We start from the raw sequence: 26,573 nt of genomic DNA on the forward strand, positions 1-26,573 counted from the left end.
GACAGCGGGATAACGGGATGGCAGGATAATGGGATAGTGAGATGGCAGGATAGCGGGATGGCAGGGTAATGGGAGGCAGGATAGAGGGATAACAGGATAAAGGGATAACGGGATGGCGGGGTAACGGGATGGTGGGATAGTGGGGTAACAGGCTGTCCTAGGGTGCCGTTATGACGCTTGTATCCCCATCCATGTGTTCTGTTAATGTTGGATATTATGTTCTGTACCTTTAAGACGGGCTCTGAAGAGGGAAAGTTTTGTTTTGGTTTTCTTGTCAGCCTGGCGGGACACAGAGACTGCAGCTTTGCCTTTTCTGCTTTTGCTTTTTGCTTTGCTCTCTTGCTCTTGCTTGCTTCGCTTCTGCTTGCTTTTGCTCTTTAGCTAGTTTAGCTAAACTGTCCAAATTTCTTCCTGGACTGTTTCTCCTTTCCTTTTTCTGACCATTTCGAGCCTGCTCCGGACTGGGACCTGGGAACACCAAGAGTTTGCACCTTGTGGCTGCAGCAGCTGCCCCAGCGCCGGAGGGACTGAGAACAGAGTGACCATCCCCAAGAGAGACTTTCTGAATTTGTGATCCTTTTCAGAGTGTTGCCATCCTGTATTGTTCCTTTTGTGTGCTGGGGGTGCTGTGCCTGTTAAATAAACAGGTTCTTTCCACTTCTCTCTGAGGAATCCTTCCCAACCCGGTTGTGGGGAGGGGCTGTGTGGGTTTGCTCTCTGCAGGAGCCCCTTTGGAAATTCTCCTCCAAATTTGCCCTAAACCAGGACACAGGCTAACGGGATAATGGGATAGCAGGATAACGGGATAGAGGGATGATGGGAACGGGGATGGGATAATGGGATAACGGCATATCGGGATAGCGGGGATGGGATAATGGGATAGGGAAATAATGGGGATGGGATCATGGGATAGCGGGATAACGGAATAACAGGATCACAGGATAGGGAAATAATGGGGATGGGATAACAGGATAGTGGGATAACAGGGTGGTGGAATAACGGGATAGTGGGATAACGGGAGTGGAAATGGGATGGGATCCATGGGGTGGAAACAGGGATGGGATAATGGGATAATGGGAACTGGAATCAGAACTGGGATGAGATAATGGGATGGGATAATGGGATGTGATAATGGGATGCAATGCAATGGGATCGATGGGACGGGATGGGAACTGGGATGGGAGCCATGTGATAATGGGATGGCAACTGGGATGGGATGAGATCCATGGGATGGGATAATGGGATGGGAATGATGGGATAGGATCCATGGGATGGGAATGATGGGATAATGGGAATGATGGGATAATGGGAACGATGGGATGGGAGTGATGGGATAATGGGATAATGGGAACAATGGGATGGGATAATGGGAATGATGGGAAGGATGGGATGTTGGATAATGGGAACAATGGGATGGGAGTGATGGGATAATGGGAAGGATGGGAACAATGGGAAGGATGGGATGGGATGTTGGGATAATGGGAAGGATGGGAACAATGGGAAGGATGGGATGGGATGTTGGGATAATGGGAACAATGGGAATGTTGGGATGGGATGTTGGGATAATGGGAAGGATGGGATAGGATGTTGGATAATGGGAAGGATGGGAACAATGGGAAGGATGGGATGGGATGTTGGGATAATGGGAAGGATGGGATGGATGCTGGGATAATGGGAACAATGGGAATGTTGGGATGGGATGTTGGGATAATGAGAAGGATGGGATAGGATGTTGGATAATGGGAAGGATGGGAACAATGGGAAGGATGGGATGGGATGCTGGGATAATGGGAACAATGGGAAGGATGGGATGGATGCTGGGATAATGGGAACAATGGGATGGGATGCTGGGATAATGGGAAGGATGGGATGGGAGTGATGGGAACAATGGGAAGGATGGGATGGGAGTGATGGGATAATGGGAATGATGGGAACAATGGGAAGGATGGGAACAATGGGATGGGATGGGATTGGATAATGGGAACAATGGGATGGGATGGGATTGGATAATGGGAACGATGGGATGGGATGCTGGGATAATGGGAAGGATGGGATGGGATAATGGGAAGGATGGGATGGGAGTGATGGGAACAATGGGAACGATGGGATGGGAGTGATGGGATAATGGGAACAATGGGAACAATGGGAAGGATGGGATGGGATGCTGGGATAATGGGAATGATGGGAACAATGGGAACAATGGGATGGATGCTGGGATAATGGGAACGATGGGATGGGAGTGATGGGATAATGGGAATGATGGGAACAATGGGAATGATGGGAAGGATGGGATGGGATGCTGGGATAATGGGAACAATGGGAACAATGGGAACGATGGGATGGATGCTGGGACAGGGCCCAGCTGGGTCCGGGCGGTCCCAGGTGACCCCAAACCCTTCAGGACCGAGTCCGGTGCCGGGGTCTGAAGGACCCCAAGGGCAAGGCTGGGGTTTTACCCAAATTCTGTGAATTTCCCCCAAACTTAGTGAACCTCACCCAAATCCCAGGGCATTGAACCCAAATTTCATTATTTAACCCAGATTTTGTTCTATTTAGCCCAGATTTTTTAGTAGTTTAACCCAAATGTTATGAATTTGCCCCTGTTTAAGCCACAACTCCAGGTCAAGTTTAACCACTTTTTATTTTTCCACTTAAATATTCTCTTTAAATACAGCATCGTCCCGGGAAACTGCGGAAAAGCAGGAAAAATGAATAATAGTGGGGAGAAGCTTTGGATTCACTTGGTGGCATTAAATGTGGAGTTAAAATGGAAATTAAAAATAAAAAAATTGAAATTAAATTGAATTAGTAAGAAAAGGAAAAAAAAAAAAGAAGTTAAAAGGGAAATAAAAAGAAAATAAATTGAATTAAAAAAGGAGTGCAAGTAAAAATTCAATAAAGAAATAAAAAGGCAATAAAAACAGAGAAAGGAAATAAAAGCAAAATTTTAAAAAATTAAAATTAAGTTTAAAAGAGAAGGAAAACGGAATTAAAAATTAAAGGAATAAAAAAAAAAAGAAGTAGAAAAAGGGGAATAAAAAATTAAGAAAGAAATCAAAATGACATTAAAAGTTCTGAAGCTGCTTTGGGCACCCTGGGGGGGAGGTTTGGGGGTCCCCAGGGGTTTTGGGGGGCAGTAGCACCAGCAGGGGCCGGATCCATGGAATCCAGACTGGATCAAATCCAGCCAGGGGAAAAGGGAAACCCCACCTGATCCCACTGAGCCTGGGGGAAAATGGGAGAAATCTGGGAATTCTGGGGTGAAATGGGAGAAATCTGGGAATTCTGGAGTGAAATGGGAGAAATTTGGGAATTCTGGGGTGAAATGGGAGAAATCTGGGACTTCTGGGCTGAAATGGGAGAAATCTGGGAATTCTGGGGTGAAATGGGATAAATTTGGGAATTCTGGGGTGAAGTGGGAGAAATCTGGGAATTCTGGGGTGAAATGGGAGAAATCTGGGAATTCTGGTGGGGTTTGAGGTGAAATGGGATAAATCTGAGAATTCTGGGGTGAAATGGGAGAAATCTGGGAATTCTGGGGTGAAATGGGAGAAATCTGGGAATTCTGGGGTGAAATGGGATAAATTTGGGAATTCTGGGGTGAAGTGGGAGAAATCTGGGAATTCTGGTGGGGTTTGAGGTGAAATGGGAGAAATCTGGGAATTCTGGGGTGAAATGGGAAAATCTGGGAATTCTGGGGTGAAATGGGATAAATTTGGGAATTCTGGGGTGAAATGGGAGAAATCTGGGAATTTTGGTGGAGCTTTCGGGTGAAATGGGAGAAATTTGGGAATTCCATGGTTTGGGCTGAAATGGGATAAATCTGGGAATTCTGGTGGAGTTTTAGGGTGAAATGGGAGAAATCAGGGAATTCTGGCAGGGTTTGGGGTGCAATGGGATAAATCTGGGAATTCTGGTGGAGTTTTGGGGTGAAATGGGAGAAATCTGGGAATTCTGGGGTGCAATGGGATAAATCTGGGAATTCTGGTGGAGTTTAGGGTGCAATGGGATAAATCTGGGAATTCTGGTGGAGTTTTGGGGTGAAATGGGATAAATCTGGGAATTCTGGTGGAGTTTAGGGTGAAATGGGAGAAATCTGGGAATTCTGGGGTGCAATGGGATAAATTTGGGAATTCTGGGGTGAAATGGGAGAACTCTGGGAATTCTGGCAGGGTTTGGGGTGCAGTGGGATAAATCTGAGAATTCCATGGTTTGGGAAGCACCAGCTCAGGGGGGATCCAGGGCAGGATTTGGGGCCCCCTGCCCCTCTCAGGGGGCAATGCCGGGTTTGGGGCCGTTCCTGTGGGATTTGGGCACCTCCATGGGACAGTCCCAGCTCCCCGCGGGGTTTGGGGGTCACTGAGGCCTCTCCCCACCCCAAATCCCCCCTGAAGCCACTCTGGACTCCCCCAAACCCCTGGGAACCCCCTGACCCCCTCCAGCACCCCCTTGGGATGTTCTGAAGCCCCTTTGAGCCCTCCTGAACAGCAAACAGAACCCTTGGGATCCCCTTAAACCCCTCAGGCTCTGCCAGACACCCTGAAATCTCTTCTGAAGCCCTAAACAACCTCTGAACACCATTAAATCCCTGCCTGAAGCCCTGCAAAGCACCCTCTGAACCCCCAAATGCCCCTCTGAACCCCCTTTTGAACCACCCTGAACCACCTCAAACCCCTCTGAACCCATCCAAGGCCCCTGAATTCCCTCCTAAACCCCCTTAAATCTTCTGAACTCACTTAAATCCCCCTTTTGAGCCCCTAAAAAAGCCCTTTAAACCAACTCAAACCCCACCTGAGCCCCTTTAGACTCCTCTGAACCCCCCTAAAGCCCCTTCTTACCCCCCCCTTCAAAAGCCTAAAAATCCCCTTGACACCCTTAAACCCCACTGAACTCCCTTGAATCCCCTCAAACTCATTTTAAAGCTCCTTCAACCCCTCTGAACCCCCTTGATCTCCTAAAAACCCCTTGAACTCTCTTTATAAACCCCTTCAGACCCAACTGAACCCCCTTTAGTACCCCTCAAACCTCTCTGAACCCCTAAAAACCCCTCTGAACCCCTTTCAACCCCAAAAACCCTCAATGCCTCCATAATCCCTAAAAACCCCATTTTGAACCTCCCTGAACCCCCTTGTACACCCCTAAAAACCCCTCTGAGCCCCCTTAACCCCTTTTTAAACTGTCCTGAACCCCTAAAACCCACAAAAACCCCTCTGAACCCCTTTCAAGCCCAAAAAACCCCTCAATGACCTCAAAACCCCTAAAAACCCCACTCTGAGCCCCCTTAAACCCCCCTATGGGGCACAGGTGGCCCCCAGGAGCAGCAGGGTGAGGGTCAGAGCCCAGTGTGGGAAATCTGCTGGAAAAGCCAATGGTGAAATCAAAAATTCAGGAAAAGAACGGGGAGGGGGGGGGCAGCAGCTGGATTGGGGGTTTGGGTCCCTGTGACCCCGGGGTCTGGGAGCATCCAGGTGGGCAGGTCCTGAAGGCACAGGTCCCACAAGGTGAGCAGGTCCTGGGAGTGCTCAGGTGAGGAGATCCCACAGTCTGTAGGGTCCAGGTGAGCAGGTCCCACGAGGTGAGCAGGTCCCACAAGGTGAGCAGGTCCAGGGACACAGGTCCCACAAGGTGAGCAGATCCCACAAGGTGAGCAGATCCCACAAGGTGAGCAGGTCCAGGTGAGCAGATCCTGGGAATGCTCAGGTGAGCAGATCCCACAGTCTGTAGGGTCCAGGTGAGCAGATCCCACAAGGTGAACAGATCCAGGTGAGCAGGTCCAGGTGAGCAGGAGCAGGTCCTGGGAGTGCTCAGGTGAGCAGGTCCAGGTGAGCAGATCCAGAGACACAGATCCCACAAGGTGAGCAGATCCTGGGAATGCTCAGGTGAGCAGGTCCATGTGAGCAGATCCAGGGCGTGCTCAGGTGAGCAGATCCCACAGTCTGTAGGGTCCAGGTGAACAGATCCCACAAGCTGAGCAGGTCCAGGGGCACAGATCTCACAAGGTGAGCAGATCCAGGTGAGCAGGTCCTGGGAGTGCTCAGGTGAGCAGATCCAGGGGCACAGATCCCACAGTCTGCAGGGTCCAGGTGAGCAGGTCCAGGGACAAAGATCCCACAAGGTGAGCAGGTCCAGGTGAGCAGGTCCAACAACATGAGCAGGTCCAGAGACACAGGTCCCACAAGGTGAGCAGATCCAGGGCGTGCTCAGGTGAGCAGATCCCACAATCTGCAGGGTCCAGGTGAGCAGATCCCACAGTCTGCAGGGTCCAGGTGAGCAGAATGCAGGTTTTGGGGCTCAGTCCCAAGCAGGGGAGCAGATCCCACAATCTGCAGGGTCCAGGTGAGCAGATCCCACAGTCTGTGGGGTCCAGGTGAGCAGAATGCAGGTTTTGGGGCTCAGTCCCAAGCAGGGGAGCAGATCCCACAGTCTGCAGGGTCCAGGTGAGCAGGTCCAGGGACACAGATCCCACAAGGTGAGCAGGTCCAGGGCGTGATCCGGTGAGCAGATCCAGGTGAGCAGATCCAACAACATGAGCAGATCCAGGGCGTGCTCAGGTGAGCAGATCCCACAATCTGCAGGGTCCAGGTGAGCAGATCCCACAAGGTGAGCAGGTCCAGGTGAGCAGATCCCAGTCTGCAGGGTCCAGGTGAGCAGATCCCACAGTCTGCAGGGTCCAGGTGAGCAGAATGCAGGTTTTGGGGCACAGTCCCAAGCAGGTGAGCAGATCCTGGGTGTGCTCAGGTGAGCAGATCCCACAGTCTGCAGGGTCCAGGTGAGCAGACCCCACAGTCTGCAGGGTCCAGGTGAGCAGAATGCAGGTCTTGGGGCTCAGTCCCAAGCAGGTGAGCAGATCCCAGAATCCAGGTGAGCAAAGCCCCGGGGCTCAGAGCCAGCAGAGCAGGGCAGCCCAAGCTCATATCCCAAATTTCCCCCTCTCTTGCCTCTTCCCAGGCTGGAATTGCTCCTGGGCCAGGCTGATGCCATAAAAGAGGGAAAAGCCCCAGAAATGAGAAGTTTCACCCCAAGGCAGAGCCCAGGAAGGTCTGGAGCACAGGTGGGTGTCCCATGAATCCCATCCAAGGAAGGGCTGGAAGGACCAGGTGAGTCTGGAGAATCCACACCTGGAGAGGCTGAATCCATGCCAGTCTGACCAGTTTGGTGCCAGTGGAGATGCCCGGAGGCAGAGGGAGCACAGGTGAGCAGGAAGCACCTGAGGAGCAGCACAGGGAATTCAGGTGCACCAGGAAGAGCAGGAGCTGCACACCTGTGCACACCTGTGCACACCTGCAGGGCTCTGCTGGCACCGTGGGATGGATCCTGAGGGCTGCAGAGGCAGGAACAGTTCTTTGGGAAACACAGCCAGGTGAGGCCACCTGCATGGATGGATGGATGGATGGATGGACAAGGAGGCAGCTGAGAGCTCAGGGATCAGACATTGCATCCATGGGACACCTGGGCACACCTGCAGGGCTCTGCTCCTGCTGGAATTGCTCACCTGGATGCCCAGAGCTCACCTGCAGTGGGTCAGGGACGCTCCTGCACCCTCACATCCCAAATCCTGCTTCTTGCAGGGGCAGCTCCATCCCCTCAGCAGCTGCAATTCACGGCAATGAATGTTCCAGAAGGTTCCCACAGGTACAGGTGATCAGTTCCAGGCGATGGAGGAGCCAACGAGGAGGTGAAGTTGGTTCAACCCCCCCCCCCAGAATTTTTCCAGGTGAGTTTGGGGACTCCAGTCTTGGGTCTCTTGTGCCAGTTCCAGGTGTTTCCCAATCCATCCCAGCTGCAGGTGAGTGGAAGCATCACCTTGGATGAGGTGGCCCAGGTGAGACATTCATTAAACAAACAGGAATTAGGGAAAAAACGGATTTTCCCTTAAAACCAAGGAAAGTGGAGGCAGCCACAGGGACAGAGCTGCTGTGGGATCCAGGAGGCTCCAGCTCAGGTGAGTCCTGGCTCAGGTGATCTCTGCCAGGTGGGATGGAGAACAGGAAGGATCCCAGAGGCTGCAGCTCAGGTGAGTCCTGGCACAGGTGACCCCCACCAGGTGAGAAAAGGACTCCTGGCCCTGGGCCAGATCAATCCTCTGTCCAGAGCAGCCCCCACCAATTAAATAATCAATCCATGGAATAAATAATGGAGCCAGAGGGCCTGAGGCCACTCATACGGGCAGGTGGGGGTGCTCCAGGTGCTCTGGGAGATTTTGGGGCGCCCCTTCCTTGCTCGCAGCCGCAGGGACAGGCAGCACCCCCAGCTCCTTCCCGGGGGCGCTGGAGGCTGGAGCTGGGTGCTCCCCGTGCCCACTGGCACCCTTGGCAGCTGCCTGTGGCTCCAGCTGGCACAAGAGCCCAGGGGCATCGGGCAGGTAGGGCTGGGAGGAGCCGCCCTGGGCCGGCTGCCCCTGGGGGTAGCAGAGCACAGGAGATTCCAGCGGGAACTGGGCCGGGATCAGGAGGGTGGAGCTGAGCCCGGGGCACGGCGCAGGTTTCACCTGCCAGGCGTCATCCAGGTGCTCCCCCAGCACGCAGAGCCCGCCCCCCTCTCCCCCGGAGCCGCTTCCAGAGTCTTCCTCAGCCTTCAGCCTCTCCAGCTCCTCGGCCGTCTGCAGGTGCAGCACCGCCCGCTCGTTCTCCGCCAGGTACTCCTGGAAGTCCTGAGTCTCGGGGGGCTGGGGGGGCGGCCAGCTGGGGCCTGCAGCTCCTTCCTCCTCCTCCTCCTCCTCCTCCTGGCGCCGGTTCTCCAGCTCCAGCTTCATCAGGGTGTGCAGGAAGTGCGTGCGGACGCGCAGGGGATTGAACTCGATGCGCCCGGCCACGTTCCCACAGCCGTCCCGGGAGCAGCCGCACGGGAACGAGGTGCGATCCACCTGGGGACAGGCACAGGGTGAGACCACCCTGCAGGGCCCTCCCAGCCTGAACCCCACACCAATGACAGAGGTGAGACCCTGCAGGGCCCTCCAGGATCCAAATCCCACCCCAAACATGGGAGCAGCCGCACGGGAACGAGGTGCGATCCACCTGGGGACAGGACAGGGTGAGAGCCTGCAGGGCCCTCCAGGGGCCAAATCCCACCCCAGTGACAGGGGTGAGACCCTGCAGGGCCCTCCAGGATCCAAATCCCACCCCAAACATGATGGTGGGGCTTTGTCCCGGGAGCAGCCGCACGGGAACGAGGTGCGATCCACCTGGGGACAGGGACAGGGTGAGACCACCCTGCAGGGCCCTCCCAGCCTGAACCCCACACCAATGACAGGGGTGAGAGCCTGCAGGGCCCTCCAGGGGCCAAATCCTACCCCAAGGACAGGGTGAGACCCTGCAGGGCACTCCAGGATCCAAATCCCACCCCAGTAACAGGGGTGAGACCCTGCAGAGCCCTCCAGGGGCCAAATCCCACCCCAAACATGATGGTGGGGATTTATCCCAGGAGCAGCTGCACGGGAACGAGGTGCGATCCACCTGGGGACAGGGACAGGGTGAGGCCCTGCAGGGCCCTCCCAGCCTGAACCCCACACCAATGACAGAGCTGGGACCCTGCAGGGCCCTCCAGGGGCCAAATCCCATCCCAAACATGGTGGTGGGGCTTTGTCCCGGGAGCAGCTGCACGGGAACGAGGTGCGATCCACCTGGGGACAGGGACAGGGTGAGACCACCCTGCAGGGCCCTCCAGGGGCCAAATCCCACCCCAAGGACAGGGCTGGGACCCTGCAGGAGCCCTCCAGGGGCCAAATCCCACCCCAAACATCGTGGTGGGACGTTATCCCAGGCAGGTGTCTCCATAGGGAGGATGTGGACAGGTGCAGGATCCCACAGGATCCCATCTGGATTCCACCCTTCATCCCCCCAGAGCCTGAATCTCACCCCTAACATCGTGGTGGGGCTTCATCCCAGCCAGGTGTCTCCACTGGGAGGCTGTGGACAGGTGGAGGATCCCCCCAGAGCCTGAATCCCAGCCCAGAGAGATCCCAGATCCCACCTGGACAGCAGGAATTTGGGGTGGGGAGGAGTTTATGCATTCCAGGTATGGCCAGAACACACCTGGGGCTGCTGCTGGACCACAACCCCCAGGTGCCTCAGCTGGCACCCTCTGCTCCCCAAGGAGCAGGCACAGGGCACAGTGGGTGGGGGTGCCTGGAGGCCCACCTGTGGCCCCTTATCCCAGCTCACCTGGCACTGCATGCCCTCACCTGGCACTGCATGCCCTCACCTGGCACACCTGGCACACCTGGCTCTCCCCACTCCTCAAGGAGCACAGAACAGAAGAACACGAGGAGCAGCCTGGCCCTCATCCCACCCCAAACCCCTGCCCTGCAGCTCTCCTGGCACACCTGCCTCTCCTGGCACACCCACCTCTCCTGGCACACCTGCCTCTCCTGGCACACCTGCCTCTCCTGGCACACCCGCCTCTCCTGGCACACCTGGCTCTCCCCACTCTTCAGGAGGTACACAATGACCAGCCTGGCCCCATCCCACCTCAAACCCCTCCCTGAGGCTCACCTGGCACTGGATGCCCACCTGGCCTCCCCATCTCTCACCTGGCACTGGATGCCCGCCTGGCACACAATGACCACTCTGGCCCCTCCATGTCTCACCTGGCACTTGATGCCCGCCTGCCCTCCCTGTGCCTCTCACCTAGCACTGGATGCCTGCCTGGCCCTCTGTGTCTCACCTGGCACTGGATGCCCTCACCTGGCACTGGATGCCCGCCTGGCCCTTCTGTGTGTCTCACCTGGTACTGGATGCCCACCTGCCTCCCCGTGTCTCACCTGGCACTGGATGCCCACCTGCCTCCCCGTGTCTCACCTGGCACTGGATGCCGGCCTGGCCCCCCTGTGTCTCTCACCTGGCACACAATGACCAGCCTGGCCCCCCCCTGTCCCTCACCTGGCACTGGATGCCGGCCTGGCCCCCCTGTGTCTCTCACCTGGCACTGGATGCCGGCCTGGCCCCCCTGTGTCTCTCACCTGGCACACAATGACCAGCCTGGCCCCCCCATGTCTCACCTGGCACTGGATGCCGGCCTGGCCCCCCCATGTCTCACCTGGCACTGGATGCCGGCCTGGCTGCAGGCGCAGGTGCGGGGCTCGCAGGTCAGCCGGCAGTGGCAGCCGCACTGCTCGCGGGACAGGCGCAGGGCGCGGAGCTCCTGCCGCTCCTCGGCGTCGATCCTGCGCACGCCCGAGGCGCGCAGCAGCGCCCGGCGCCGCTTGGTGGGCAGCGGCTGCAGGTAGAAATAATCGCCCACCTCCACCTGGCCCACGTCCAGGTCATCGTCCGACACGTCGGCCAGGGTCAGCCCCGCCGCCTCGGCCGAGGGCACCGTCCCGTTCTGGGTCAGCTGGGAAGGAGGGACAGGAGAAGGTTGGGAAAGCTGAACGGGTTCGGGGTGGGTCAGCGCAAAATCGGCACCAAAATTACATTAATTCACCCGTTTTCCATCTATTTCCCTCCAAAATTTAGAATTACCTCGTAATTCGTTTCTTTCCAAACTCATCCCATCAAAACTGCCCCAAAATCCCTCCCCAGCTCCTAAAAAATTTCCCAAAATTCAAAGGAAATTTATGTTGGGCAAAGTAGCAGATGGTGACCTGGACCTAGGATGGACAGGGCTGCACAGCATGGGTCAGAACAAAACCACCCCCAAAATTATACAAAATTCACCCATTTCCCCTCTATTTCCCTTTAAAATTTAAAATTACCCCCCCTGCAAATGCTCAGGATTTCCTTCCAAACGCACCCCATCAAAACTCCCCAAAATCCCTCCCCAGCTCCTAAAAAATTCCCCAAAATTCAAAGGAAATTTATGTTGGGCAAAGTAGCAGATGGTTACCTGGACCTAGGATGGACGGGGCTGCACAGCATGGGTCAGAACAAGATCACCCCCAATATTATTCAAAATTCACCCATTTTCTTTTTATTTCCCTCCAAAATTTAAAATGACCTCGTAATTCCTTTCCTTCCAAACTCACCTCATCAAAGCTCCCCCAAAATCCCTCCCCACCTCCTAAAAAATTTCCCAAAATTCAAAGGAAATTAATGTTGGACAAAGTAGTAGATGGTGACCTCGACGTAGGATGAATGGGGCTGCAGGCACAGCATGGGTCAGAACAAGATCACCCCCAAAATTATACAAAATTCACCCATTTGCCCTCTGTTTTCTGTCAAAATTTAAAATTACCCCATAATTCCCCCCTGCAAATGCTCAGAATTTCCTTCCAAACTCAGCCTATCAAAACTCCCCCAAAATCCCTCCCCAGCTCCTCTAAAATTTCCCCAAAATTCAAAGGAAATTTATGTTGGGCAAGGTAGTAGATGGTGACCTGGACTAGGATGGACAGGGCTGTGGGCACAGCACAGGTGAGCACAAAGTCACCCTCAAAATTACATTAATTCACCCATCTTACCTCTATTTTCCTCCAAAATTTAAAATTACCCATTATTTCCCCATAATTCCCCCTGCAAATGCTCAGAATTTCCTTCCAAACTCATCCTGTAAAAACTCCCTCAAAATCCCTCCCCAGCTCCTCTAAAATTTCCCAAAATTCAAAGGAAATTTATGTTGGGCAAAGTAGTAGATGTTGACCTGGACCTAGCATGGATGGGGCTGCAGGCAGAGTGGGTCAGCACAAAACCACCCCCAAAATTACATTAATTCACCCATTTCCCTTCTATTTTCCTCCAAAATTTAAAATTACCCCATAATTCCCCCCTGCAAATGCTCAGGATTTCCTTCCAAATTCACCCCATCAAAACTACCCCAAAATCCCTCCCCAGCTCCTCTAAAATTCCCAAAATTCAAAGGAAATTCATGCTGGGCAAAGTTTTGGAGGGTGACCTGGACCTAGGATGGACAGGGCTGCAGGCACAGAGTGGTCAGTACAAAACCACCCCCAAAATTACATTAATTCTCCCATTTTCCCTCTATTTCCCTCCAAAATTTAAAATTACCCATTATTTCCCCTTAATTCCTCCCCTGCAAATGGTCAGAATTTCCCTCCATGCTCCATCCAAACTCATCCTGTCAAAACTCCCTCGAAATCCCTCCCCAGCTCCTCTAAAATGTCCCAAAATTCCAAGGAAATTCATGTTGGACAAAGCCCTGCAGGATGGACAGGGCTGTGGGCACAGTGGATTAGGGCTGGCCAGCACAAAATCACCCCCAAAATGACACTAAATTCACCCATGTTCCCTCTATTTCCCTCCAAAATTCAAAATTACCCTGCACTTCCTCCCCTGCAAATGCTCAGAATTCCCCTCCAAATTCAGCCTGTCAAAACACCCCAAAATAGGAAATTCAGGGAGTTAGAAAGGAAATCAGGCTTGGTAAACCCTGGGAAATGTTAAAGGTTGGCCCTGGGGAATGTCAGGCCTTGTGTTTGCTGGATCAGGTGAAACTGCACCTGTGTAATCACTATAGGATAAATAATGTAAATATTATATATAATTATTGTTTAATTGTAAGGAAAATAATGAGAAACTATATTAGAGGTTTGAGGGGGATCACGAGGATCTGTGCTTGGATGAAATCAATGTATACAATAGAACAATGCAAGTTTAATAATTAATATTTAAATTATATCATGAGAGAATATAAAGCATGTTCAGCTGGAAACCGTGGTGGGTCAGATTTGGGGCTGTAGCCCTGACACCCAGAGCTCTTCAAGAAAAGCACTGCAGGTGCTGTATAATCATAATCAATAATCAATAATCAATCAACCTATAATCATTCTGTGGTTTTGTGTTCCTGGATGCTGGCAGAGGGACACGTGTGGGGATGTGGAACCACGGGGGTCACCTGGCCCAGGTGTCCTTCCCTCCACCCAAACTTGTCCCTGTCCCTCCCAAGGTTTGTACAACCAAAGGACAATGATTGTTCTGTTGGGCTTTTTCAGAAAGGCACTGCCAGATTCACCCAAAAGCAAAGGAAAAGCTTTGGTTTTCACCCCAACCCCAGGATTTCGGGATTGATTTGGGATGGAATTCACCCTAAACCAAAGGAAAAGTGATTTTTCTGTTGGGTTGGTTCTTTTGGAAAGGCACTGCCAGACTCACCCTAGAACATCCTGACCACCCCCAGGTGCCACCCAGGTGTTTCCCACACTGAGTTTTCCCTGCACCTCCCTCCTAAGATCCCCCCAAAGTTTTTCCCACCTGGATCCCCTCATTTTGCCCCTCTTCCAACCTCACCCGGGCATTTTTCACTTCCCTCCCCCAAATCCCTCCCCAAGGGCTTCCCCACCTGCCCACCACCAAACCCATCCAGGTATTTCCCACCTGGATTCCCCCTCCCAGCCCCAATACCTGGCTCCCCCAAATCCACCCCCAGGTATTCCCCACCCACATTCTCTCTGTGACCCCAAATCCCCTCCAGGTATTATCCTGCACTGCTGCCCCTCCAGCTGTCTCCCACCTGGATTCCACCCTCCATCTCCACCTATTTCCCACCTGGATTCTTCCCTTCCTCCCCAGGTATTTCCCACCTGGATTCTGCCCTCTCTCTCCAGTTATTCCCCACCTGGATTCCCCCTTGCTCTGTCCCCCCACCCCAGCTATTTCCCACCTGGATTCTTCCCTCCATCTCCACCTATTTCCCACCTGGATTCCCCCTTGCTCCCTCCCTCCCCAGGCATTTCCCACCAGGATTCCAGTCTCCATCCCAGCTATTTCCCACCTGGATTCTTCCCTCCCTCTCCAGTTATTTCCCACCTGCATTCCACCCTCCCTTCCCAGGCACTTCCCATCAGGATTCCAGTCTCCATCCCAGCTATTCCCCACCTGGACTCCCCCTCTCTTCCTCTCTCCCTTCCTCCCCAGGTATTTCCCACCTGGATTCTTCTCTCCCTCCCCAGGTATTTCCCACCTGGATTCTACCCTCTCTCTCCAGTTTTTCCCCATCTGGATTCTACCCTCCCCTCTCCAGCTATTTCCCACCTGCATTCCACCCTCCCTTCCCAGGCATTTCCCACCAGGATTCCAGTCTCCCTCCCAGCTATTCCCCACCTGGACTCCCCCTCTCTTCCTCCCTCCCTTCCTCCCCACCTATTTCCCACCTGGATCCCCCATCCCTCCCCACCTATTCCCCACCTGGATTCTGCCCTCCCTCCCCACCTATTTCCCACCTGGATTCCCCCTTGCGCCCTCCCTCCTCAGGCATTTCCCATCAGGATTCCCATCTCCCTCACAGCTATTTCCCACCTGGATTCTACCCTCTCTCTCCAGTTTTTCCCACCTGGATTCCCCTTTGCTCTGTCCCCCCCTCTCCAGCTATTTCCCACCTGCATTCCACCCTCCCTCCCCAAGTATTTCCCACCTGGATTCTTCCCTCCTTCCCCACCTATTCCCCACCTGGATTCCCCCTTGCTCCCTCTCTCTCCAGTTTTTCCCCACCTGGATTCCCCCTTGCTCTGCCCCCCCCCCCCCCCCACCGATTCCCCACCTGGATTCCCCCATCCCTCCCCAGCTATTCCCCACCTGGATTCTTCTCTCCCTCCCCAGGCACTTCCCATCACGATTCCAGTCTCCCCCCCAGCTATTCCCCACCTGGACTCCCCCTCTCTTCCTCCCTCCCTTCCTCCCCACCTATTTCCCACCTGGATCCCCCTCCCTCCCCAGGTATTCCCCACCTGGATTCTGCCCTCCCTCCCCACCTATTTCCCACCTGGATTCCCCCTTGCTCCCTCTCCCTCCTCAGGCATTTCCCATCAGGATTCCAGTCTCCATCCCACCTATTCCCCACCTGGATCCCCATCCCTCCCCACCTATTCCCCACCTGGATCCCCCCTCCCTCCCCACCTATTCCCCACCTGGATTCTTCCCTTCCTCCCCACCTATTCCCCACCTGGATCCCCATCCCTCCCCACCTATTTCCCACCTGGATTCCCCCTTGCTCCCTCCCTCCCCAGGCATTTCCCATCAGGATTCCCGTCTCCCTCACAGCTATTTCCCACCTGGATTCCCCCTCCCTCCCCACCTATTCCCCACCTGGATTCTTCCCTCTCTCCCCACCTATTCCCCACTTGGATTCCCCCATCCCTCCCCAGCTATTCCCCACCTGGATTCTTCTCTCCCTCCCCAGGCACTTCCCATCAGGATTCCAGTCTCCCACCCAGCTATTCCCCACCTGGACTCCCCCTCTCTTCCTCCCTCCTTTCCTCCCCACCTATTTCCCACCTGGATCCCCCTCCCTCCCCAGGTATTCCCCACCTGGATTCTGCCCTCCCTCCCCACCTATTTCCCACCTGGATTCCCCCTTGCTCCCTCTCCCTCCTCAGGCATTTCCCATCAGGATTCCAGTCTCCATCCCACCTGGATCCCCATCCCTCCCCACCTATTCCCCACCTGAATCCCCCATCCCTCCCCACCTATTCCCCCACCTGGCTCCCCCCTCCCTCCCCACCTATTCCCCACCTGGATCCCCCATCCCTCCCCAAGTATTCCCCACCTGGATCCCCCATCCCTCCCCACCTATTCCCCACCTGGATTCCCCCATCCCTCCCCACCTATTTCCCACCTGGATTCCCCCTCCCTCCCCAACTATTCCCCACCTGGATCCCCCATCCCTCCCCACCTGGCTCCCCCCTCCCTCCCTCCCAGCTCCCCCTCACCTCTCTCCTCCTTGCGCGCAGTTTCTCGCGGCGCAGGTGCTGCCGCAGGTGCTGCCGGTGGCTCACCTGGCGCAGGTGGGCGAACTGGCTGAGGCTGTACCTGCGGGCCCGGTGGTGCCGCGGGGCCATGCCCAGGGAGCTGCCCCCGGCGCTGGGCACGCAGGTGAAGCCCTGGCGCCGGGCAAAGTAATAAACGGTGACCTGGGCAAAGCGCACGCGCTTCCCGCCCCGGCGCGCCCGGGAGCGCCGCAGGATGGACGGGGCTGCGGGCACAGAGAGGGGCACAATGAAATCTGCACCAAAATTACAGCAATTCACCCATTTTCCATCTATTTCCCTCCAACATTTAAAATTACCCCGTAATTCCACAATGCAAATGGTCAGAAATCCGCTCCCTCCAAACCCATCCTGTAAAAACTCCCCCAAAGTCCCTCCCCAGCTCCTAAAAAATTTCCCAAAATTCAAAGGAAATTCACGCTGGGCAAAGCCCTGCAGGATGGATGGGCACAGAGAGGGGCACAATGAAATCAGCACCAAAATTACATTAATTCACCCATTTTCCATCTATTTCCCTCCAACATTTAAAATTACCCCGTAATTCCACAATGCAAATGGTCAGAAATCCACTACAAAATCACCCCATCAAAACTCCCTCAAAATCCCTCCCCAGCTCCTCTAAAATTTCCCAAAGTTCAAAGGAAATTCACACTGAGCAAAGCCCTGCAGGATGGATGGGCACAGAGAGGGTCACAATGAAATCAACACCAAAATTACATTAACTCACCCATTTTCCCATCTATTTCCTTCCAACGTTTAAAATTACCCCACAATTCCCCAATGCAAATGGTCAGAAATCCGTTCCAGGTTCCCTCCAAAATCACCCCATCAAAACTCCCCCAAAATCCCTCCCCAGCTCCTAAAAAATTTCCCCAAAATTCAAAGGAAATTCATGCTGGACAAAGCCCTGCAGGATGGATGGGGCTGTGGGCACAGAGCGGGGTCAGAACGAAACCACCCCCAAAATGATAAAAAATTCACCCATTTTCCATCTGTTTCCCGCCAACATTTAAAATTATCCCATAATTCACCAATGCAAATGGTCAGAAATCTGCTCCATGTTCCCTCCAAACTTATCCTGTCAAAACTCCCTCAAAATCCCTCCCCAGCTCCTCTAAAATTTCCCCAAATTCACACTGGGCAAAGCCCTGCAGGATGGATGGGCACAGAGAGGGGCACAATGAAATCAGCACCAAAATTACATTAATTCACCCATTTTCCATCTATTTCCTTCCAAAATTTAAAATTACCCCACAATTCCCCAATGCAAATGGTCAGAAATCCGCTACAAAATCACCCCATCAAAAATCCCCCAAAGTCCCTCCCCAGCTCCTCTAAAATTTCCCAAAATTCCAAGGAAATTCATGCTGGGCAAAGCCCTGCAGGATGGATGGGGCTGTGGGCACAGAGTGGGTCAGAATGAAAACACCCACAAAATGATACAAAATTCACCCATTTTCCCTCTATTTCCCTCCAAAATTTAAAATTACCCCATAATTCCCCCCTGCAAATGGTCAGAATTTCCCTTCAGGTCCCCTACAAACTCCCCCAAAATCCCTTCTCAACTCCTCTGAAATTTCCCAAAATTCAAGGGAAATTCAAGCCCCATGAATTCCCCAAATAATTCCCCACGAATGCAACAATCCCCCAAACTTTCAAAAAAATCCCAGAAATTCCCCCGAGCCCCCAAAAAGTAAAAAATTCTTCAGAATTTCCCTGAAATTTTCAAAAACTCCCAGAAATTCCCTCAAGCCTCCAAAAAGTAAAAAAATTCCTCCAAATCGCCCTGAAATTTTTTTAAAAAATCTCAGTTGTCTCTCAAATTCTAAAGCCTCACCAAAAATAAAACAAAATTCAACAAATTTTTTTTTTAAATCACCCTAAATTTTTAATTAAATTAAAACCTAATTAAAAATAATTTGAAATTAATTAAAAATTCCCAAACTCTAAATTACTATTCTCTAAAATTCCCCTGAAAACCCCAAAGTTCCCCCCAAAATCGCTACACAAGATCCCCTCACAATTCCAATGGATTCCACACCATTCCCCCCACATCCCTTAACGCTGTCCAAAAAAAATCCCCCCTACCCAAATTCTTGAAACCCGTTAAAAAACCCCAGAATTCGCAAAAATAAACGAAAAAAACCCTCCCGAGCCCCGCCCACTGCCCGGCCCCGGCTCACGGGCGGCGCTCCCGGTGCTGCCGCCGCTGTCGCAGCTGTCGCCGCTGTCGCTCGTGGCGATCTCGTCGTCCGAGGCGGCGCCGCTGGACGCGGCCGATCCCGATCCCGGTCCCGCATCCTCCGGTTTGCGCTTGATCCCGGCGCTCGGGAGCGCGGCCATCGGGGCTCGGTTCTCATGGAGAGCCCGGCGGGGAGCGGACGGGACCGGAGCGGCCTGCGGAGAGCAGCGGGACAGGCGCGGGTCAGGGCCCGGGCCGCTGTCCCGGATCATCGTCCCCCGATGCCGCCAGGAGCTGCGGGTCCAGCCCTGGGTGTTCGTGTTTCATGAGTCACGCAGGACGTGCTCGGGATTCTCCGAGGGTTCTGCGCTCCCCATCCCGGAGAATTCCCGGGCCCACGGGAGCTCCCTCCCCGTGCCAGCCCATCCATGAGGGAATCTCCACACAAACACTGACCCCAGCCCATCCATGAGGGAATCTCCACACAAACACTGACCCCAGCCCATCCATGAGGGAATCTCCACACAAACACTGACCCCAGCCCATCCATGAGGGAATCTCCACACAAACACTGACCCCAGCCCATCCATGAGGGAATCTCCACACAAACACTGACCCCAGCCCATCCATGAGGGAATATCCACACAAACACTGACCCCAGCCCATCCATGAGGGAATCTCCACACAAACACTGACCCCAGCCCATCCACCCGGGAATATCCACACAAACACTGACCCCAGCCCATCCATGAGGGAATCTCCACACAAACACTGACCCCAGCTTTTCTACCCGGGATCTCCACACAAACACTGACCCCAGCTTCCTCTATCCCAGCTTCACCACCCAGGATTGATTTGGGATGGAATTCACCCCAAACCAAAGGAAAACCGATTTTTTGGTTGGGTATTTTTTTGGAAAGGCACTGCCAGATTCACCCCTGGAATATCCTGATCACCCCCTAAAATTCCCTAAAAATCTCCACACAAACATTCACCCCAGCTTCAGGAATTCCTGTGTGCGTTCCCATTTGGGATTGATTTGGGATGGAATTCACCCAAAACCAAAGGAAAAGTGATTTTTTGGTTGGGTATTTTTTTGGAAAGGCACTGCCAGATCCTCTAAAATCCCCTAAAAATCTCCACACAAACACTGACCCCAGCTTCCCCTATCCCAGCTTCTCCACCCAGGATTGATTTGGGATGGAATTCACCCCAAACCAAAGGAAATGTGATTTTTTTGGTTGGGTATTTTTTTGGAAAGGCACTGCCAGATTCACCCCTGGAACATCCTGATCACTCCCTAAAATTCCCTAAAAATCTCCACACAAATTCACCCCAGCTTCAGGAATCCCTATGTGCGTTCCCATTCGGGATTGATTTGGGATGGAATTCACCCCAAACCAAAGGAAAAGTGATTTTTTGGTTGGGTTTTTTTTGGGAAAGGCACTGCCAGATCCTCTAAAATCCCCTAAAAATCTCCACACAAACACTGACCCCAGCTTCCCCTATCCCAGCTTCGCCACCCAGGATTGATTTGGATGGAATTCACCCCAAACCAAAGGAAAACCGATTTTTTGGTTGGGTGTTTTTTTGGAAAGGCACTGCCAGATTCACTCAAAACCAAAGGAAAAGTTTTGGTTTTCACCCAAAAAAACGGAATTACAGGATTGATTTGGGATGGATTTCATCCCATCCCAAAGGAAAAGTGATTTTTTTTTTGTTGGGTTTTTCTTGGGAAAGGCACTGCCATATTCACCCCTGGAACATCCTGATCACTCCCTAAAATCCCCTAAAGATCACCACACAAATTCACCCCAGCTTCAGGAATCCCTGTGTGTGTTCCCATTCAGGATTGATTTGGGATGGAATTCACTCCAAACCAAAGGAAAAGTGATTTTTTTTTGTTGGGTATTTTTTGGAAAGGCACTGCCAGATTCACCCCTGGAATATCCTGATCACTCCCTAAAATTCCCTAAAAATCCCCACACAAATTCACTCCAGCTTCAAGAATTCCTGTGTGCGTTCCCATTCGGGATTGATTTGGGATGGAATTCACCCAAAATCAAAGGAAAACCGATTTTTTGGTTGGGTGTTTTTTTGGAAAGGCACTGCCAGATTCACTCAAAACCAAAGGAAAAGTTTTGGTTTTCACCCAAAAAAACGGAATTACAGGATTGATTTGGGATGGATTTCATCCCATCCCAAAGGAAAACCGATTTTTTTTTGTTGGGTTTTTCTTGGGAAAGGCACTGCCATATTCACCCCTGGAACATCCTGATCACTCCCTAAAACCCCCTAAAGTTCAGAAAAACCACCGGATGCTCCAAAAATTCCCAACCCATCACAGATGTCAGATTGGGAATGAGCCTCCCTGGGATTTTCCTGCCCTACCTTAATCCCAAAAAGCACCAAAAAAAATCCCAAATAACCCATGGCCATATTTGGGATTTGGGGAAATTTCCAGCTCTACCTTAATCCCAAAAAGCACCAAAAAAAAAATCCCAAATAATCCATGGGCATATTTGGGATTTGGGGAAATTTCCAGTTCCGTGTTGGGCAAGGGAATTTTTGGATGTGATTCCCACTGGATAAATAAATTTAGGATAAATTTAAGGATAAATTTGGATAAGGATAAATTATCCTAATTTAAATAAATTAGGATAATTAAGGATAAATTTGGGAGCCCCCCAGGATGCTCTGGAGCCCTTTGGGAGTTGGGTTTTGGGTGGGATTGGTCAGATCTGGATCCAGCCCCGTCCCCTCCAGAAGGGAATGCTGGGGTCCCAAAAGGAAAACCAGAAATTCCCAACCCATGCACCAGCTCAGGGTGAAAATCTGGGGTTTTTTTGGGTTTTTTTGGGAGGAAAAGTGGGGAATCCTGGTGGTAGAGGGGGGGGAAAGAGGAAGGAACTGATCAATCCCAATCCCAGGAGGAGCAGAGGTGGAAAACATCACCCCCCTACCTAAAATTGCTGAAAATCCTCAAATTATTCCCTAAAATCACATTTCCATAGAAAATCAGAGCTGGAGTCTGGGTGGGATCCCACCACCTGTGCCAGGATCCTTCCCTGATGGATCTGACAGGATGGGATTCGTATTCCTCACATAAAAACCCAAATTATTCCAAATTATCCTTTCTATGATGTAAAGGAAACCTTGGAAGAGTCAGAATAAAGGAAAAAAAAAAAACAACAAAATAAGTGAAAAATATTAAGGTTCCATTTTTTTCCTATTTTTAAATTGGAAGGAATTTGAAATGAGGAAGAAAAAATGGGTTCAAATCCTGAGGAATTGGGGAATTTCAATGATTGAACCTCAGCAAAAGGAGTTAAATTAAAAACAATTTTTCCCCATTATCTGGAATCAGGGGATTCTCAAGAATTCCTGCTTACACTCCCAAAATTTATATAAAATTTATAAAACTTTCAGCACCTATTGTTCTGTTCAAGTTAAAAATTCCCATAAAAATCCATATAAGATTCCCATAAAAACCCAGAGCCAAAAATGGATTTTCTGGATGGATTTGAGGGATCAGGCACATCAAAAGCAGGGATCCAGGATATTCCAGGGTGAAACTGGGAATGATTCACGAGCAGCTCTGGTGGAACCCACCCAGAAAGGCTCAGGGAACACCAATGAATCCAATCCAGGTGTTATTGCAGCCAAAAATTGGGATTTTGGGACGATCACCAGGAAGATTTGGGCAGCCTGGATCCTGAAGGAATGGGTGAAGTTTTCCAATGTTTTCTCCAAGGATTTGGCTCAGCAGCTGAAAGGGCCTTGGATTTCCCAGGGATCTGAGCCCATCCCAGGTCACTGCTGACATTCCCAGCTCTGGGTTTTAGGATGAAACGTGGGAAATTTGGGTTTCTCAGGGAAATCTGGGATACAGCTCCCACAGAGCTTCCAGCATTTCTGCAACCAGCATCCCAAGGAGGATCCATTTGGGATGAGGAAGGAAAAATGGGTTCAAATTCTGAGGGAGAAGCCACAGGAATGGGGAATTTCAATTATTAAACCTCACCAAAAGGAGTTAAATTAAAAATATAAATTTTTTTCCTCATGGTCTGGAATTACTTTAGGAGCAGGGAAGGGATCAGGAGAGTTTGGGATTCCTGGAACACAGGAGCTGATCTGGGGAACCTCGTGGCTGAAAGAGCCTGGGAAGGAGGGACAGAAAGGTGACCCCAAAAAAACCTCCTTGGGCCCTGTGTCCATCACTGGACCTGGGAGATCAAGGGGGGTCCATGAACACCTGGATCCAGAGGGACAGGAGGGGAAGGGGACCCCCAAAGATGCTCCACCAGTACCTGGGGGGGGATGAAAAGGTGATGCCACAAAACTCCCTGCAATCAGGGGATGAAGGTGGCAAAGACCCCACAAGAGGTGGATGCAGAGAGGAGCCCTGGACAGGGGAGGGTGGGGCAGCAGGGGCCCTTCCCAGGGTGTCTCACCTGCTCCAGGGTCACCTGGGACCCCCAAAATCACCTTGGGAGGGGAGGTGAGGCCTGGGGAGGGCTCAGCCCAACAGCAGAGCAGCCCCTCCCCCACCTCTGGGGACATCTGACCCCCCCCAGGTGTCACCTCCCCATCATCATCATCATCATCATCATCATCATCATCACCAGCAGCATCTCGAGGAGCCCCCAGTGCCCCCCATGAGGTCCCCAAGGCCACTCTGAGCACCTCCAGTGCCCCCCCACGGTACAGCAGAGGGGAGACCCCACCTGCCAGGACCCCCCAAATGTAATGGGGGGCCCTACACAGCCCCTACAGGCCCCCAGTGCAGGGGGAGCTGTAAGGACCCCCCACACTCTCTATAGGAGCCCATCCCCTATAGGCACCCCCAGATGTTTCCAGCAGGGGCAGCCCCATATTTCATCCAGCCCCCCCCATTTCCCATGGATCCATGGTTACAAGGACCCCCCCTCACCCTCTGCAACCCCCCATACCCTCTACAGCCTCCCTTCTCCTACAGGCTCTTGTGTAAGGCCTACCCCATATCCCCTATAGCCCTCCCACATCCCCTACAAGCCCCCCCCAGCCCTTGGAACCCCCAATCCCTCACAGCCCCCCCAGCCCTTGGAACCCCCAATCCCTCACAGCCCCCCCAGCCCACCCAGTCCCTCATATCCCCCCCATTCCTTGGAACCCCAAATCCCTCACAGCCCCCCCCTAACCCTAACCCCATCCCCTGGGATCTCCAATCCCTCACAGCCCCCCCATCCCTCAAAGACACCCCCCCATCCCTTGGAACCCCCCTTCCCTCACAGACCTCCTCATCCCTTGGAACCCCAAATTCCTCGCAGCCCCCCATTCCTTACAGCCCCTCCATCCCTCACAGACCCCCCTCCCTCCATTCCTTGGAACCCCAAATCCCTCACAGCCCCCCCCATCCCTCACAGTCCCCCATCCCTTGGAACCTCCAATCCTTCATAGCTCCCCATCCCTCACATCCCCCCCCATCCCTTTCAGTCCCCCCCATCCCCTGGAACCCCCCTTCCCTCACTGCCCCCCCCCCCCCATCCCTCACAGCCCTCCCCGCCCCCCGCAGGCGGGGCCGCCCCTCCAGCCCCCGGGGCCTGCCGCTGCCGCCTTTCCCCGCACTCACCGGTGCCCGGGGGGGTTTTGCGGCCGCCTGGGGGCGGGGGGCGCTGGCGGGGGGGGCCCCGGGGCCGCTCCCGGGGGGGTCCGGGGCCGCTCCCGCCCCGCCGCGCGCGCCGACAACAATGGGGCCGCGACCGCTGCGCCGCCGCTTTTATACCGCCCCGCGTCACGTGAGCCCCGCGCCGCCGCTGCGCCGCCGCGAGGCACCATGGGAAACCGAGTCCCCTGGGGACTCCCCGCAGGGCCGTGCTGGCGCGGGGTGTGATGGGAAATGGAGTCCGGAAGTGCGGAAGATGGAGGGCTGAGGGAGGTCGTGGGCTCAAGAACGGTTTGGGGTGAAAAGGACCTCAAAGATCGTCCCGTGCCACCCCTGCCGTGGCAGGGACACCTCTCTCTGCCCCAGGGTGCTCCAAACCCTGCCCAGCCTGGCCTCGGGCACTGCCAGGGACGGGGCAGCCGCAGCTTCCAGGGAAATCCATCCCAGGGCCTGCCCACCCTCGCAGCCAGGAATGTCAATGCCCAATGCCAAAAACCAAATCACTTGGGTTTAAAATTTTAAACGTTTAATGGTAATAAAATTGTTATAAAAATAGTATTAAAATTAGGGTAATAAAACTTTGGACAACTTGGATTCATGCAATATGAGACAATAGAAACAAAGAGTTATGGACGGTCTGGGTATCTCTTTCTGGGCAAAATAAGCCCAAAAAAAGGACCCACGTTAACAGAGGATTAACCCTTAAAAGCAACAGCCTGTTGCATATTCATACACCTCATGCATGATGCATAAATTCCATTCAAACACAGGATTCTGGCTGGGCAGTGTCAGCTTCTTCCTCTGAATCCTAACAGCATCATCCTCTCTGAGTGAGGCAGGAAGAAGTTCATTTCTTCTGATAATGGAGCAATAAATTCTCTTTCTCTGAAGGATTCAGGTGTCCTGTGGCTGCTATCTCGGTGGGAGTACCTCATTCCTCTCTTTAAAAAAATATCCCACATACATAGTTTTCATATAACATTATGTTATAACCTAAAACTATATTTAACACACTACTTAAGAGAATTAGTACAGCATCACTTTCTAACATAACACATATAACATTCATTTTAATATTTGTGAAAAGCCAAGCATAAAATACACATTTTTCACAGAACCTTTCCCAACAGGAAAATTTTGCCAATTTTAGTTTAGGGTAAACTTTGGAGAGAATTTTTAAAGGAGTTTTCTTAGGAAAGTAGATTTAATTGGCTTTTCTTTTTTTTTTTAACTGGTTTGGGAGAAAATATTTTCTTGGAGAAAAGTGGAAAACACTTATTTATTAAACAATAAAACCCCTATAATATAATAAACAATAATCCAAACACAAATATTAAAAAAACCTAACAAATTAACTACATCACACTACCCCAAATAGACCAAAACAAACACCAATATATTAATTATTGTAATAAACAATATAATAATATTTATAAAGATATTTTTAAAATATTATATGAATATCAATAATATTTATAATTATATTATATCAATATAATTAATATTTATAATTATATATTTATAAATAATTATAATTATAAACCCTATAGTAAAAACCACCACAAAATAATTTAAAACCTATCCTATACCTCATACTGCAACCCATAACACCATCCTAAACCTTAAAAAACAAATCCTATAAAAACATAATACCCCTAAAAAATTAAATCAAACAACCAAACTCATTTCAAAACCAACCTTATCAACACCTAAACTAAAAACCACAACTTTAAATATATAAACCGTCTCCCCTACCATACACCAATTACAAACAAAATTTAAAAAATACAACAAACTATTAAAAACCCAGTTAAAAACATGAGGTAAAAAAATCTTTGCAAAATTTAAAACAACATTTAACACACAGCTGCCGCTGCTCCCGTGCTGGCCCCGGGACCCCCCCGTTCTCCCGGTTCCCGGTACCGGGCAGGACCTTCCAGCCGTGCCCCATGTGGGTCATGTTTATTTTCCTCCTTCCAGGAGCCAAAACAAACCAAACCCTGCCCAGAGATTTTCGGGAAAGCCCCGCAGGAATTCCCGCAGCCGCTCAGGAATTCCCTGCCCAGGTGCCACCCGCAGGTGCCACCCTGGGG

At 52.1% G+C, this 26,573-nt stretch overlaps 3 protein-coding genes across 25 annotated transcripts; all 3 read right to left on the minus strand.

The window, feature by feature from the left end:
- Nucleotides 1-2,622: 2,622 nt before the first annotated feature.
- On the minus strand, nucleotides 2,623-4,209 carry LOC139604826 (DNA-directed RNA polymerase II subunit RPB1-like). 7 transcript variants are annotated; one of them, XM_071456140.1, is made up of 4 exons: nucleotides 3,881-4,209; nucleotides 3,641-3,729; nucleotides 3,502-3,540; nucleotides 2,623-3,468 (listed from the first exon to the last, which is right to left on the minus strand). In XM_071456140.1, exons 1-4 carry the CDS (start codon nucleotides 4,207-4,209, stop codon nucleotides 2,990-2,992), a joined length of 936 nt encoding a protein of 311 aa, XP_071312241.1. In that variant the 3' UTR covers nucleotides 2,623-2,989. The 7 variants fall into 7 exon arrangements, with proteins under 7 accessions (XP_071312241.1, XP_071312239.1, XP_071312240.1 ...); XM_071456138.1 differs by having other exon boundaries at nucleotides 2,623-3,729; nucleotides 3,881-3,921; nucleotides 4,034-4,209; XM_071456139.1 differs by having other exon boundaries at nucleotides 2,623-3,600; nucleotides 3,641-3,699; nucleotides 3,923-4,209.
- LOC139604818 (uncharacterized) lies at nucleotides 4,055-6,915 on the minus strand. 17 transcript variants are annotated; one of them, XM_071456112.1, is made up of 7 exons: nucleotides 6,801-6,914; nucleotides 6,609-6,769; nucleotides 6,438-6,576; nucleotides 5,894-6,129; nucleotides 5,750-5,781; nucleotides 5,676-5,700; nucleotides 4,055-5,593 (listed from the first exon to the last, which is right to left on the minus strand). In XM_071456112.1, exons 1-7 carry the CDS (start codon nucleotides 6,912-6,914, stop codon nucleotides 5,386-5,388), a joined length of 915 nt encoding a protein of 304 aa, XP_071312213.1. In that variant the 3' UTR covers nucleotides 4,055-5,385. The 17 variants fall into 17 exon arrangements, with proteins under 17 accessions (XP_071312213.1, XP_071312199.1, XP_071312195.1 ...); XM_071456098.1 differs by having other exon boundaries at nucleotides 4,055-5,893; nucleotides 5,950-6,038; nucleotides 6,116-6,508; ... (1 more) ...; nucleotides 6,609-6,643; nucleotides 6,801-6,915; XM_071456094.1 differs by having other exon boundaries at nucleotides 4,055-5,893; nucleotides 5,950-6,038; nucleotides 6,116-6,508; nucleotides 6,552-6,576.
- Nucleotides 6,916-8,134: 1,219 nt separating this feature from the next.
- On the minus strand, nucleotides 8,135-24,574 carry CSRNP2 (cysteine and serine rich nuclear protein 2). Its single transcript, XM_071456090.1, has 5 exons — nucleotides 24,448-24,574; nucleotides 18,838-19,051; nucleotides 16,598-16,860; nucleotides 11,035-11,331; nucleotides 8,135-8,863 (listed from the first exon to the last, which is right to left on the minus strand). The coding sequence occupies exons 2-5, from the start codon at nucleotides 18,995-18,997 to the stop codon at nucleotides 8,159-8,161; spliced, it is 1,425 nt and encodes a 474-aa protein (XP_071312191.1). The 5' UTR covers nucleotides 18,998-19,051; nucleotides 24,448-24,574; the 3' UTR covers nucleotides 8,135-8,158.
- Between the last annotated feature and the right edge of the window lie 1,999 nt (nucleotides 24,575-26,573).

The sequence above is a fragment of the Agelaius tricolor genome, unplaced genomic scaffold (assembly GCF_023055355.1).
Source record: "Agelaius tricolor isolate 1412-34295 unplaced genomic scaffold, bAgeTri1.0.p SCAF_55, whole genome shotgun sequence".
In the NCBI taxonomy this organism is placed as follows: Eukaryota; Metazoa; Chordata; class Aves; order Passeriformes; family Icteridae; genus Agelaius; species Agelaius tricolor.

Excerpts from the sequence above, each read along its gene's own strand:
- LOC139604826 (XM_071456133.1), bottom strand. The coding sequence starts at position 4,209 with ATGGAATTCTCAGATTTATCCCACTGCACCCCAAACCCTGCCAGAATT. Across the intron at positions 3,730-3,880 it reads ATCCCATTGCACCCCAAACC|CCCAGAATTCCCAAATTTAT; the intron begins CTGCCAGAATTC and ends CTCCCATTTCAC. Across the intron at positions 3,601-3,640 it reads CCAGATTTCTCCCATTTCAC|CCCAGAATTCCCAAATTTAT; the intron begins CTCAAACCCCAC and ends CTCCCACTTCAC.
- LOC139604818 (XM_071456094.1), bottom strand. The coding sequence starts at position 6,914 with ATGAGCTTGGGCTGCCCTGCTCTGCTGGCTCTGAGCCCCGGGGCTTTG. Across the intron at positions 6,509-6,551 it reads AGATTGTGGGATCTGCTCAC|CTGGATCTGCTCACCGGATC; the intron begins CTGAGCACGCCC and ends GGATCTGCTCAC. Across the intron at positions 6,039-6,115 it reads GCTCACCTGGACCTGCTCAC|CTGAGCACTCCCAGGACCTG; the intron begins CTTGTGGGATCT and ends GGATCTGCTCAC.
- CSRNP2 (XM_071456090.1), bottom strand. The coding sequence starts at position 18,997 with ATGGCCGCGCTCCCGAGCGCCGGGATCAAGCGCAAACCGGAGGATGCG. Across the intron at positions 16,861-18,837 it reads CAGCACCGGGAGCGCCGCCC|CCCCGTCCATCCTGCGGCGC; the intron begins GTGAGCCGGGGC and ends CTGTGCCCGCAG. Across the intron at positions 11,332-16,597 it reads TGCGCGCAAGGAGGAGAGAG|CTGACCCAGAACGGGACGGT; the intron begins GTGAGGGGGAGC and ends CCTCCTTCCCAG.